Source organism: Haemaphysalis longicornis, unplaced genomic scaffold (genome assembly GCF_048455015.1).
Source record: "Haemaphysalis longicornis isolate Haplotype H1 unplaced genomic scaffold, Haemaphysalis longicornis Haplotype H1 scaffold_5, whole genome shotgun sequence".
In the NCBI taxonomy this organism is placed as follows: domain Eukaryota; kingdom Metazoa; phylum Arthropoda; class Arachnida; order Ixodida; family Ixodidae; genus Haemaphysalis; species Haemaphysalis longicornis.
Genome location: NW_027526385.1, coordinates 15,912,064 through 15,927,033, shown reverse-complemented (window position 1 = coordinate 15,927,033; position 14,970 = coordinate 15,912,064). Strand labels below are relative to the sequence as shown.

At 50.3% G+C, this 14,970-nt stretch overlaps 1 protein-coding gene across 1 annotated transcript in view; it reads right to left on the bottom strand.

Annotated features, from left to right (window-relative positions):
• LOC144137913 (uncharacterized) overlaps positions 1-14,970 on the bottom strand; it is a 61,227-nt gene that overhangs the window by 17,684 nt on the left and 28,573 nt on the right. The window contains exons 6-7 of the mRNA XM_077669933.1: positions 4,607-4,767; positions 4,392-4,524 (exon numbers count right to left, since the gene is read on the bottom strand). Of these exons, the coding sequence (XP_077526059.1) occupies positions 4,392-4,524; positions 4,607-4,767 (294 nt within the window). The remainder of the gene's footprint in view (positions 1-4,391; positions 4,525-4,606; positions 4,768-14,970) is intronic.

Here is a 14,970-nt window from a genome sequence, read left to right as displayed (position 1 = left end):
GTATAAAGATCCAGGCAAGACCGAAAGCGAGCCATAGCTTGCAGCCGAGTATGCGAAACTGATGGTTACCTTAGTTTACGAGCGATTGTATATTAGTACGGTGGGATTAAAACGAATTAATATTTTGGCTCATATCCACGCTGTGAAGGTGGTTGGAAAGCAAAGCTGTAAACGACACCCACAACAATTGCCTATGCGACGTCACTTGAATTCACACACGTGACGCTACAAAGAGTGAAGCCAGAGATTCTGCCTGTCGTTACCTAGAATTCCCGGGCGGCGTTCCGAACGCAGAAGCGTCGGCCACGGCTGGGCTAGAGCGGCGGACGCCGCCGCTGTAGCCAGGACGTGCGTCGGTAGAAAGACAACGTCGAGGAGCGTCATTCGAAGGGTGAGACAGCGGAACCTAGCCATCCTGGTGTGCTAGCTCGGGGCTACACCACCGCGCGACACAAGCGCAGACACCGAAACAACTCGGCATGTGAGCTTAGGGATTCCCATTTATACCGATTTAAACTAGTTAGTTTAGTAAGTTTGAGAACTTTGCGAGAAAGCCGAGGGAACTCTAATCATCGCTATTTCTCAGAACCAGTTGCTCATTTTTCCTTTTGTAATACCGCTTAGTACACAACCGAATCAGTATTCAATTTAGAAAACAGAGACCCATTCGTGGCACGCAGTGCGCGAAAGGTAGTGTTTGTTTAGCGGCCAGAAGTCTGTATGTGGTCTCTACATTTTGTTTTCGTGCCCTGCAAACACATCTTTAACGTACCATTGCCGTACGAACACTTAATTCCGTCGTGTCCGGGTTGCCCAGAAGGTGCTATGAATAATTTAATCAAGCCGTGCGAAGGTAACGCGAAATGGACAGGCCCACAACAACCGTCCCTAAAGCAGACGACAGAGCCGGGTCGCGCCGGGTAGCAACAGCGCGCCGCCGGCAGCAGATCGCGTAGGTAATGGCTCTTCCTTTCGCCGCCGCGTTGGGAGTTTCTCAAAACACAAGTTTGTTTTATTCGAAATATTTCGTGTTTTACAGCGCTTGCGCGGCAGCAAATGATGCCGTATTCACTGAGAAATTAATCAATCTAGGTTAAAATTTTGATTCTCTCGCCAAATAATGTGTTTTGGTGACGTCTACAATGAAGTCATAACGGCGCGTATACGAACAAACTTTCAATGCGCCTTTCGGCTCTGCAGCCTTGCTTCCCGCCAAACCTCCCAGGTGGCGCTAGCATACTCAGCACTCCGCCGTTGCATTGTTTTTGACCGCATTTACACCTGGTTTGTTTTTGTTACGGTAGAAAGTAATCGCTTCGTAAAACATGGAGTATCCTTGACAAACAGGGTCACGTAAGGCAACGTCGCTTACGCCAATCGGCCAGCGTCGTATAAGACAATTTAAAAGCGTCGGACTGCTGTGCAGCTAAAACAAGCATAGTGTGCCCAGTATCAACAGCAGTGCGCATCGGTACTTCTATGTTGACGTGTGTTTTCGTAACTTTTGTTGTTTACCGCACCATTCTTACTGCTGTAAAATGGATATGCATTGCATTTAGGCGCAAATAGCTCGTTCGCCAAGCTTATAAGCTCTGCCTAAATTCCTTTTGCTTTTGCGGGCTTCAGCCAATCGCATAGCTGGGCTCATATGACATCATAGGTTTTGTTTCGGGAAATGAGCTAGTAGGTCACATGGCCTCCCTTTTTCCTTAGTTAAATAGCTTATTTGAGCGAAGAGTACGTTAAAAGTGGTGTCAGTATGATTCTAACGATGCAACCTTTCGAATGAGCCAAACTTGTGTTTTGTCTTCATGGCTCCTTTAATATGCATCAATGGTTGGTTAGTGATTAGTAGAAATTATTGCTAAGGCGCGGTTAAGCCGGATCATGGAGAAAAGAAAGCTTAGTAGAGGCCCCGCTTGTCATTGGTGCATTGGGAATAGTGTGGAGAAAGTGACGTAATTTTTCACGTTCATCGTACACCAGTGGCAACCGCGTCCCAGCAACGCCGCAGAAGGCCGCCCCACCGAGGCCCTACGTCACTGCGCGGCCCCGCAGGTAGCCAATGATCGGCAGGCAGAGGCGAAGCAGACGATAGTGGAGCGAGAGAAGGCGGAGGAGGTTGCGGTGCGCGCAGAATACAAGCAAAAAACTGTGGTTGATTCCTCTGTCATAGGAATAAGTAAAACACGAAAGTGAAATGTGCATCGAAATCTGCAGCTGAGTATGATTTGCGCGTCGGTGGCTGTCTTGTGGGTGTGCTTGGCGAGAGACGTCCTGCCAGCAGGTCGCTTCGGCAAAGGTGTACTGGCGTCATTTCCGTCACGGATATGACGTCAGTGAAATCTTGGGGTATCGCGGCATAAAACAGTTTCGTGTTAAAATATAAAACCCGAAAACGAACAAACCTAAGAATAACGTACACTTTAGTACTAAAAGTTGCTTTCCCGCAAGAAGACCTTGTGTGCCGGTGTGCACCTTTTACAGGCCACTTGCTTCGTTGTACTGGCGTCACTTCCGTGACGGATATGTCGTCTGCGAAATCTTCGTGTATACGGGAATAAAACACTTTCGTGTTAAAAAAGGGACCCCGACATGCCCCCGCGGGAGGGGCACAAGTAAATGCAGAGCATTAGCGGCGTTACGCGCGTGGCGGTGGCGATGGGTGTTGTAATGGTGGTGGTAGGGTTGTTGTTGTTGGTATGATTGGGGAGAGAGAGAACGAGACGAGTATTAGGTAACGTCAAGTGTTATTATTATTATTTATTTGCGGTAAGATCGATGGGTTGTTCTTCTTCTTGTTATTCTTTCTTCTCTTCTTTTCCTCTTTCTTCTTGGGACGGGACGATTGGGAGTTGCGTCGGACGCGGTAGATGCCTCTCGGTGCCGCCTCGCCGCCTTGTCTTCCGCCGACGATGCCGTTGATGCCGTTGATCCCGAAGATGAAGATGACGATGGCACGATGTCTTGAACTGGTGCCACGACGCTGAAGTTGGATTGCGTCGCGGTACTAGTTGAAGGTCTTGCTTCTATCGCTTAGCAACTGCGACAACCGCGACGAGAAGAGAGTGAAGCAGAACTGGAGTGCGGCTGACGCGCCGACACCCGGGTTTATATTCCCAACGAACGCAGTAGAGGGAGAGGAGGCGGAGAGAGAGCGCGCTATCACGCCACCGTCACGCCACGACGCGCCCGCACCTGCTGTTGCTACGGTGCTTGCAACGCGGGAGCGCGCGCTGCACCTGTTGTTGCAAGTGTGTTGAGGGCGAGGAGGAGTGGGGGAGAGGGCGCAGCTGCCGTGGTGCGGACGCCGAGTTACGGACGCATAACATCGTGAGTTAAAGAAATGCTCTGCATTTAAAAGGGCGGCCTCCAGAAATGCGTTTCCGACAGAGTGACTTTTAGATGCAGAGCATCTGATTCACTCGCCTTGTCCCTCCGGCGTCGTCGTCGTTGTTGTCGGCGTTGTCCACCCCTCCCCCATTCTCCTCGCCGCGCCAGCTGCGCTCTCCGCCGCTCACCCCCTCTCCTCTCCGATAGCGAACACTCTCTCGCGAGGGGCATTGGATTGAATTCGATTGGATTGGATTGGATTGGATTGGCTTGGATTTGGATTGGATTGGATTAAAGTGGATTGTGTTGGATTGTGTTGCGTCATAGTCGCGGCACGTTGCGTCATAGCCGCGGCAGACGCGCTGGGGCCGGCGCATGTGCAGTACTCTCTCCTCCGCGGTTTCCTCTCCTTCGGGCGTGCTGCGCATATAACCGGTGTGCCCTTCTCCGGCGAAGCAACATCCACGCTTGGCTCAAACACATAGAGTCCACGCCGCTTTACAAGTAGGCAAACGTCGTCATCGACTGGGACCGGCTTACGCAATCCCCTCAACGTTATGCGCGCTATAAAACGCGGTCCCTTCGCCGCTCCGCCAATGCGTCGCATCTACACAGGGGTTCCCGCGAGGGGAGGTGGGAGTTTTTTTTTTCTGCAGTGGATGTAGCATTTCATTTGCTATCGCAACAATCAAGCATCCATGAATTTTTTTTATAAAGGAACACTGCAATTATCACTTATCTGGTGATTTTCTGCCTCACATTTGCTTAATGTTTCGTTCTTGGTCAACAATGTTGACCAGTATGAACATTTCCACCGGACGTAAACATCTAAAATTTGGCTGTGGGTATATAAACCTATCACGCAACTTCTGTTTCACTTTGGCCGGGGGGCTGAATCGAGTTACAGACCGACAGACACGCCAAACTTTTCGCGTTCAAGTAGCCCGAGAAAGACTGTCGCCTTTTTTAAAATGAGTGAACGCACAAAATAAGGCGATTCCTGTGCACTGATCTTTCTTCGCGAATTGCAGCACAAGAGCAGCGACTGTTTGGCTTACTTGCAGAGCTCTTTGATGGGCGGATCTTTCGGGTACGTTCGCTGGATGAAAATTGTTCCGCACGTGAAGTACGAGCCCGCGTACTCGCGCACGTGGCAGCGCGGCTGGGCCGCCTCGAAACGCAGTCTCTTTCCTGCAAGGAGTACGAGCCGTCACTCGAAGCTGCACGGCTTCGTCGCTGCAAAGACACCGGCGAAACGAGAAAGGAGACGCACCGGAGTGCCTGTGCCGGCTGGTGGAGCACTGCTCTTCGCCCGAGGCCCGCAACTGGCTGTCGACATAATCAAGATTCGCCTGAATGTCGGCAGTGTCGCTGCCGCTGCAGTGTGACATTTGGCTGATCCCACGGAGGCATGCCTTGTGCTCCTCAAGTACACTGCACAGGAAAAAAAAAAAAGGTTGTTTGCAATAGTATATGGTTATTTTTAGGGGCGAAGCACCTTCGGACCTCGCTCTGTCCTGGGGCGGTATTCTCATAACTGTCCCTTTTGAAAACGTCTCTTTTGCGCCCCTTTCATCGTGACGTACTTCCGGTTAACCAGTGGGTCTTTGATTCAAATAGCGTAACTGTTCTTGCAAACGCATTTTAAATAACTGAAACCTATCAGAGTATATTTTATATGTTTATTGTTCCGCGAGCGAACCAACAATAAGGCGACGAAAAATCGTCTGCTCCAAATCGTCTGCTCAGAGTAGCCACGGCTCATAGCTCTGCCGTGCTTGCATGACGTCACATCCGGGTGTTCGCTTTTAGCCAATCAGGGCTCGCTCAAAAGGGACACTTTTGAAAGGGACACAAAAGGGACAAAACACGGGAATACTGCCCCTGGGCTTGGCGTCCGTGCCCACAGTGTTGCGCATACGCAAGGAGCGTTGGATTGGATTGGATTAGATTTAAACGAATTGAATTGGATTGGATTGGATTTGTATTGGATTGAAATGGATTGGATTGGAATTGTATATATTGTACACACGCGTTGTTCCTCATTTACATGCGCGAGTGGGCAATGCCACGGGTGATGTACGGTAAGAACGATCCCCAGTGCTTCGCCCACTCGTCACGATTCACTTCGTGGAGATGCGTGAATTTTTTCTTCGCAGTAGCTGGTTAAGGCGTAGGGTATAGTGAAGTGTGCTAGTTGGCGGCCGAGCCCAGCCAGTCAAAGCCGCTTTGATAGTGAACATGATTTTTAAATTTTACTGTAACGCTGAATAATTTAAAAGGCAAATTGTATTACAATGAACCTGAATGGAGGCCGAACAGCACAATTTAAAGAAGCCATGAAGAGAAAACACAAGTTTGGTTCATTCAAAAGATTGTCTCGTTAGAATCATACTGACACCACTTTTAACGTAAACTTCGCTCAAATAAGCTACATAATTAGGAAAAACGGGAATGGTCATGCGACCCACCAGCTCATTTCCCGCAACAGAACCTATGATGTCACATGAGCTAAGCTCTGCGATTGGCGGAGGCTGGCAGAAGCAGACGAAAATTAGGTAGAGCTTACAAACTAGACGAACGAGCGATTTGCGCTTAAATTTAGGGCACATTCTTTACAAAGCAATAAGAAGGATGGGACAAACAGTGGAAGTTACGAAAGCACATGTAAACATAGAAGTACTGATGCGTTCTGCTGTTCGTACTGCGCACAGCATGCTTGGTTTAGCTGCACAGCACTACGGGGCTTGGGGTTGTCTCAGACGACACTGGCCGATTGACGCAAGCAACGGTGTCTTACGTGACCCCATTTGTCGAGCGAGCATTGTTTCAGAGAACGAATATTTTCTCCCAGAACAAAAACAAGCCAGGTTTAAATGCGGGCAAAAACAAACCAAACGCTTGCCACGGTATGGTGGCGCCATCTAGGTTACGGAACGTAAAGAAACGCGGGAACAAACCAACACCGCTGTACAGGGTGGAGACCTTTGAACGGTCCCGTGCCGCCGCAATTGGGCCAACGGGCTCAACGCGTTATTCTTTTCGTTTCCCACGAGACCTAGCAACGCGAAACAGACAATATGATTCAAACCACGTGGCGGCGATAATTTTAGCGCGGTATTGACACAATGACTTGCTTCGGCGGCGAGCGAGCAACCGAAAATGGCGGCGCCAGCGTATACGTGTCTCTACCCTGTACGGCGGATGCGTGAATGAAGGTACTCTAGGCTGCAGAGCGGTCGGTTCCTGTGATGTCATTTGGGACCACGAAAACGCACGATTGAGCGGGAAAATCAAAAATTTAACCTAAGTTGTTTAATTTCTCAGTGAATAAAGCACCGTTTGTATCCGGACAAGCGCTGGGGGCACTATAAAACACGAAATCTTTCGAATAAAACCAACTTGCATTTTCTCTTCATGGCTCCTTTAATTGTACAACACATTGAAATACAGAAATACAATATAATTAACAATACAATACAATAAAGTACCTATGTGAAGAGATCAGTCATCATCATCATCCTGTCTACGCCCACTGCAGGGCAAAGGCCTCTCCTATGGATCTCCAGTTATCTCGGTTCTGTGCTAACTGCGACCAATTCAGGCCCGCAAATACCAGTCATAGCGTACACCTATTCTGAGCTTCGATCCTGGGCACATTGAGTTTAAATAAAAAACCCTTTACACGCTGTGGAGAAGTACTGGGCGAACATTTGTGGAAACTTTTTAAACCTGAATAACTTAGGTGCAGCCATCCTTTCAGTGAGGTAAAGCCAGGCACAGGGGCGTCAACTTCTAGCTTGTTCGTTGAACCCCCTTGTTGCGAAGTCGATCAGGCCATCCAAGTCGTCACAACCAGCCTTCGCAGTGTACATGACATCACGTTCGCAGAAATTGAAGCTAATTTGTGAAGACGTGGCTGAAGCACCGAAGAGCAACACCCTTCTGCAACGCCTCGTCGCCGAAGGGAAGCCACCTGTTGACACCATCGCTTTCCTAGGCATGGATTTTAAACAAAGAATGAGCCTTCTCGTTGGGTCAGACCAGGTCTGGAAATCCATTCCAGAAACGAGCCAGGTACAGCGGAAAGAAACGAATCCTGCTCTGGTCGCTGTGAATACAAGCCTAGGATGGATCTTACAAGGACCGTTGTCTTTGAAAGATACCAATGGAAGCAAAGGCGGTGGCCTGGTCTGCGTTCTCCGCACGGACAGGCATTAAAATGGAGACCTCTCTTGCTGTTTTAGGCGGTTTTGGAAGGTCAGCACGGCTGGTCTCAAGAACTCTACGAACTCGCATCCCGATGAAGATGCATTGCGCAAGTTAAAAGACTTAACTGGGTTGGAAAATGGCCGCCCTGAAGTGGAACTCTGATGCAAGTCCACACCAATAGCTACGGTAGACGACCGCAAGAATGCACTTTCGTGTCCTAATAGGTTACCTCGACGACATTATCCAAACGAAGAAGCGACGAAGGCATCCCTCAAGGCGGAGAGGCAATACCAGAAGGACGGCCGCACAAAAGTAGTGCAGCGTACCTTTTGTCCATGTCCTGCCCGCTACTTGCCGCACCTTGAGGTCCTATGAGAGGCGTCAAGAAAGAGAACCACCCGATTTCGTGTCATTTATAATGCATCCTTACATGCTTTCGGAGCCTCTTCCCGGAAGAGCCACCTTAAAAAGGGTCCGAATCTCAGCGTGAGCTCGGAAGAAGAAAGACGCGCAGTACAACTGCCGGAAGATCGTCGTTGTACCGACGTCATTAACAGCGCTTGTAAGCGACTTCCTCATCGTGGAGTCAGCAATACTCTTGCTAAAAGACGCAAGGGTGCCCAGGTAGTTCTAGACGCCGACAGTGTGCGAAGAAGATCTTCCGATCTGTGTTAAGCTGCAACCTCCGACAGCTCTCGTTTCACTGTTACCGAGACACGGAGTCAGCTTTCATCATTACCGAGGGACGGAGTCAGCAATATGTTTGCAACGCTTTAGAAACTTGGACAATCGGTGAAGTGTAATAGAAAAAAAAAAAACGGTAAAACTAGGACCGGGCAAGTGCAGCTACTGCAGAAATGGGAGTAGACACCCTACTAATCAAGAAAGATATTATTCGGCGCTCCACGCGTGCCCTTCTCCCTCCGCGTGGGTGTGACCTTCCTGGCGGCTTAACCCGCCGTGAAGAGGTCGTGCTTCGAAGAATCCGCCTGGGCGTCGCACTGACGCCTGCTGTGCGAGCAACGTAGACTTCTAGTCTGGCAGATCCCTCCCCGACCTGCCCCTACTGCCCTGCCCCTGTTGCTGAAGCGACATTGGAACACTTGCAAGGGACGTGTCCAGGGCTTCAATCAACCCGAGCTCGACACATGGGGCCCACAGGACATCGCCCAGGCCGACCGCCCGATATTCATCGGTGGGCGCACGGCCCACTTTACAGGGAACTGTTGGAATTCCTTTCCGAAACTGGACTCTATAGTTTCCTGTAGTGCGCCCGACTCACATTGTGTGTCTTTCTTTCCTTCGTTTTTTTTTTGCTTTCCTTCTTTGTCTATTGATTTCCTGTTACCTATACCCTGTGGCAAAATAGCGCAATAAAAAAAGTGCAGCTACTGTGCGTTAGAGAATGTGCTTAACTAGTGCAAATGTTTTGACTGCCTTTGTATCTATGCGAGTGAGCATTTGGTGCGCGCGGAAAAATGTTGCGGATTTATATTCTGCCGTCAACATGGACAATGATGATGATTGTAGAGACACTGAGAACGAAGTGGCGCGTTTGCACAAACGAGGACTGCGAGGACACGCGCATGAGTTCGGAACGCGGCGCGTGGACTACCGTGCACGGCTTTGCGTCGCTCTCTTCACGGCGCCAATAAACGCTGAAGATCGGCTTTACCGCACCGGAGGCAAAACGCACCGCGATCTCATGAAACTCAAAAAGTACTACAGGTGCATTAATGAACATCAAAAACAACTGCAAAATGAGCGATGGTATCGTCTTTGCGAGCGCCTGGGTCAGGAAAAGAGCCTCTCTCATCTCTGGGCTATTTTCCGTAGCCTCAGTGGGAAAGCCAAAACTAAATTGCCAGTGGTAGACGCCTCACTCCTGAAAGACACTCCAGCAGCGGTAGAATTGGAGATTCTGACAACCTTCTTTCCGCATGCGACTCAGGATAAGTCCCGGCTTCGTACTTTGCCGGTCATTACAGTTGCGAGCCCGCAAGAGTCGCTTGACTGTCCTTTTACCCTAGCAGAACTACAGATCGCCATCACGCAAGGAAAACCCCGCTCGGCACCAGGACATGATGGGGTTACATGGCAAGAGCTCCGAAACCTACCCACCATTGGTCACGAAGCCCTTCTTTCGTTCATCAATCAATCGTGGACAACCGGTATCGTTTCGGACCACCTGAAGACAACTATTCTACACCCAATTCCTAAGCCAGGCAAAGATTCCAGCAAGATTGAAAACCTCAGACCAATATCCCTTACACCAACAATCTGCAAATTGACTGAAAGTATGATTAACAACCGGCTGCAATTCCAACTTGAAAATACTTCTTGGTTTCATCCTGCCCAAGCGGGATTTCGACCCAACCTCGGCACCCAAGATTATCTTCGGCTTCTCCGACGCGTGCTGAATCGCAAATCCCGCAAGCATTGTTCGGACTACTTGTTAGCCCTGGACATGCGCAAGGCATTTGATAATGTAAATCAAGAAGGCATTCTACGCGAACTAGCGCTTGCCTTCCCCAGCCAGAAAGCACAGAATTGGATTAGGAATTTCCTCGAACACAGGCCGATTCGCCTCAACCACAAAGGCTATCAAACCTGGTCACCCTCAACATTCTATTTGGATAGAGGAGTCCCCCAAGGATCTATTCTCTGACCTATCCTCTTCAACCTCGCCATGAATCGGATCGCAAGAACACTTGAACAAGACACATCCGCACGTTTCGCGATCTACGCGGATGACATTGTTGTCTGGACGGAAGCTGCCGATTATCCTGACCACATGATCATGCAAGCGGAGCTTCAATCGGCTGTACTCAGCCTAGAAAAATCCCTTTCTGACTTCAGTCTTCACCTATCTGCACAAAAGACTGAATTTCTCAGTGTGGATGGCCGCACCGCAACAAATCCAGCATTCCAGATACCATTGCAGATAGGTGACTCCACCATTCAGTCCAAAAATGGGACAATCCGTTTACTCGGAATACAAGTAGGTAGCTGCAATAGTCCAAACGCGTGGATACGGCAACTTCGTTCCACATGGCGACGCTCCACCTCATTACTCGGATGTCCAACAAATACGGAGGAGTGACCCAACGGACCTGTCTCACACTCGGCAGAGCAATAGGCCTTGGTAGACTGACGTACGGGTTCCCTGCATATGAATTTAGCACTCGTCACGTCAAGGATCTCCAGATACTTTACAGGTCTCTTGTTCGTGCTGTCACGGGCCTTCCTCGTCACACCCCAATAACTACCCTTGAACAAGCCCTGCCTTTACCTCCGCTTAATATATTGATCGAAGAAACGCAAGTACGGCACCGACATAGGCTTGAACTCACTCATCAGGGCTATAAGCTACAGAAATGGGACCAACTCGATAGCAAGTCGGATTTGGACACGCTTCCGTCTCTGCTTCCCCCCTGGGAAAGGCCAGCGGTTGGAATTATAAGAAAGCGGCCGATTCCACGCATTCGACATGAGGCCCGTGAACAGCTTATCAGCAAACTGAGCGCAGAAAGCTTGTAAGATGAGTTGGACATCTTCACAGATGCTGCCGTAATGGGTAATGAGGCGGGAGTAGCATGGCGATGCCCAGACCTTCCGCTTCTCCATGGATCAAATCGTGTATTTAATCATTTCGGGCTAGTGGAAGAAGCGGAATTGCTTGGTATTTTCGGCGCCCTTCTAAGACTTCAGGAGCGGGAACCCCAACTCACTGCTCATAGTACCACTCGCTTTAGGATCATCACCGACTCCCACGTGGCCCTTCAAGAACTGAACAAGTCGTACAGTCGCAATGGCGTTGCTAATAAGATTCTTTCACTAATTAAAACGCTACAGCAGAAAAACTTGGAAATTAGATTGGCTTGGACACCTGGCCATTCCACCAGTGCTGTTGGGAATCAGGTGGCACACGACGCTGCCCGGGAGAGTCTTCAGTCTCTTTCACCTCCCACTGACCCACACTCGCACGAAGAGCAACCCTCCAATACCTGGCACCAACAGCGTCGCCAACTGCACACTGAGAGCCGTAGGCGACTACACGATGCGTCTTCGCCTGGCTTCTTATCCCTCATAAGCGGACTGTCAAGATCGGCTGAAATTTTCGCAAACAAAGCCCACGCGAACGTGGCCTACACCCCGGACATTCTTAGAAAATGGCACTTTACAAACGTCACTTGGTCGGCCTTCTGCCCGTTTTGTGACACGGACACCATTCCGAACTTGTGTCACCTAATCTGGAGGTGTCCTGCCTTCCCCAAAGGACGTGATACACTGATCCAGAAATTCACCCCGCCATCTTCAGAGCAAGATCACCTCGACCTACTTAGATCGGACCCCTCCGCGCTTGCGTGTGTGGCGAACTACGCGATTGTGAGTGGCCTGTTCAAGGAAGTGTGATGCGTGTTTCTAATCTATGTTCCCGGACACAGATGTGAAAGGAGCTAGGGCTACAGCCATGACTTGAACATTGAACAGTGATCTTTTAACTGTGTCGCGAAATTCATGTCCCTCCTTGACGGGTTTTCTTGCCGCTCGCCATTTCTTGCCGTTCGCCGAGGGGAGCCGTACCGCAAAGCGAAGGAATGTTCTCGCCGCCATTGTCGCACCCGGGTCGGCTGGCCATGTGTTTCGGGGAGAGAGGTGGGCGAGAGTGCCGCGGCCTACTGAAGGCTGCGCCCCGGGAATTCTCGGAAGACGCGCGGCCCAGTGGACTGTGTGCGTGGTGCAGCGCGGGGTTTCCGGGGAGAATGGGCTGAGAACTGGTGGTGGCCGGACGTACGGCCGGGACGCGGCGTCGGCCTTGAGGGCTGTGCTGGGGAGGCCGAGCGACGACGGCGGTGAACTTCGGGCCCCCGAAGATTCCTCAAGGAGGCGACAGTGCGCGGCCGGAGTTCACCCAAATTGCGTCGCTGATCAGCGGCGCCCCACCACAGACGACCGACAGCCTCCGTCACCCCGGCGAGACCATCAGCCGGACCGCAGCTAAGATGTTCTCCCCTTCTCCACCTTTCCTCGGACTCTTCCTTTTCATCTTCTGTGTTGTATTTCCCTATGCGGACTGCACGGGCTTCTTATCCGCCTCCTTCAGTGCACCACGTGGTACGTGTTTCTAGCGGGCCTATTGTTAGTAGTTGGGGGAAGCCTCCAACCCCGCCTATTGTATACTCTACTGTCCCCTTCATTTACTGTCGTCTTCTCCTCGGGCTCGTAACGGCGTGTACCTTTTCTTTCATTGTAATTAATGTACTTCGTGTCGGTGTCTTGGCAGCTCTGACCCCAACGGGGTGTCAACTGCAGTGGGTATTAACTCGTCAACCCTCCTGTCTGTCTGTTTCGAATTTCCTGTGAATGTGAAGTAAATGCCCGTTGTTTTGAAACTGTTTTCCCGTGCCCCGTCTCGTGCCTCACGCCAGCGGCCAATCAGGCGTGGACCTATCGCCGGTTAGCAGGTCCGAACCACATCCTTTATTCGTATCCAGGGGGGAGTTGTTTGTCGCTCCTCCCGTCCGAAGCATCGGCCACTAAATTATTACTTCGCTTAATTCTGTGACAAACTGTAACCTTTTTTTTCTCCTGACCCAATCCCCAACCAGGGCCTACGGCCTCCTGCTCAATAAAGCCATCCATTCATTCATTCATTCCCTTTCCGTGACAGTCCTATTAAGACGGCGACGAATCCGTTCATCTTAACTGGTACGTGCACGAGGCAGAACAAATATTTTGATGTGACGGAAGGGTGTTACTATGAAGCTACGGAAGTTTTATTTGCGATTGAAATGTTTTAGGCTTAATTGCTGCAGTTCAAATGCGATATTGCGTGTCGTACGAAGGTAGCCGCGATTTTAGTACTTGCACGTGATCGTTTAGATATCTCGTCCGATTAGATATCTCGTCTCGGCAGCCGGCACATTAGCTGGTAGGTATATTTTGCCGGCACTGCCTTCTGATTGGCTGTTCAGGCTTACTTCATTGTGACTGGAATGTCTGCGTCTGCTAGGCGCCTTATCCGCTATGGTTACCGTGGCGCAGTGGCTGCGCCTCTGGTTTCGGATCGCGGAGTTAACCGTTCGTTCCCGCGCTCATCCATATTTTGTTTTTGTAGCGTAAGCTACACTGGCTGAGGTTGAGCAGTTTCGCGTGGGCCGTGAAGGGCCGTTCTGCGCAAGCGCGAGGTGCATTGGATTGGATTGGATTAGATTGGCTTGGGTTGCATTTGGATTGGGTTGTTTAAAAGCGGATTGTGTTGGATTTTGTTGCGTCATAGCCGCGGCAGACGCACTGGCGCCGGCGCGTGCCCAGGTGTGCGCCTCAATTGCGCAGTAGCCAAGTCTGACGCTGCACCGGAGCCGCTTGATAGCCGTTTCGCGTGGCTCGTGAAGAGCCGTGCTGAGCATGCGCGAACAGCAGTGACTGGACAGGACTGGACAGGACTGGTCTGTATTGGACTGGATTGGACGGATTGAACTGGATTGCTGAACCTTAGCTCACGCTACGTATATCCTGGCATAGCAGAGCTAAGCGGCTACTAATTTTTATTTTTAAAGCTTTGTTCCTTGAGATTTTCTTCGCCTTTTCCACTGCTCAGAAACTCGTTTTTTTGCGAAATTATGTCTATTATTTATTCGAGAGGTGCCTTTATGTGTTGGGTTAGGTTAAATTAGGTTGTGTTGGACCTGCCCTTACAGGTTCGGTTGGGTTAGGTTAGATATTTGCTTAAAATACATACGCGAATAAAGCATGCATAAGAATAAATGCGTTTGCGCGGGAGATAGCAAAATGTTGACTGGCGGCAAAAAAAAAAAAAATGCCAGCAGGATGGTAACATAGTCACGACCAGCCATTGGTGGCGCAAAATATCGTGTTCGTTGTTTTTGAACACATTATTCACTAAGTGCAATACAGACGGCACAATATCTGGGACAGATAAATTGCCCGCTACCGGCACAATGTCTGGGAAAGGTAAAATGCCGGCTGCCGGCACAATATCTGCGACCGATAGCATTCCGGCACAATATCCACACCTAGCGTCACTAAATAAGATACACTTAAGAGTACCGCCACTTCGTGCACCCGGAAGCATGGAGGAAGAAAAAGTTAGGAGACGGCGCCGCGGGAGAAACGTGAAGCCTATACATAAAAAGTAAAATCGAAGTCGGCCCAGGCGTCACTGCACCACGTGACCCCACCGCACCGCCGCTGTATGGGCCGCCGCGCACTCTTCAATTTCGTCTGCTCGAAACTGCTCTGCGGCCCGTTGTCGCGAAGCCTGCTATATGTTTTTTTTTTTCCACGGCTTTTGTCTTCCGCACGTACGCGGCACTCCTGCCCTCACGCGGGCATGAGATCGCCGAGCAGACAAATGCAGGAAGGACGGGAACAGCTACCGCCAACGAAACACGAGAGATG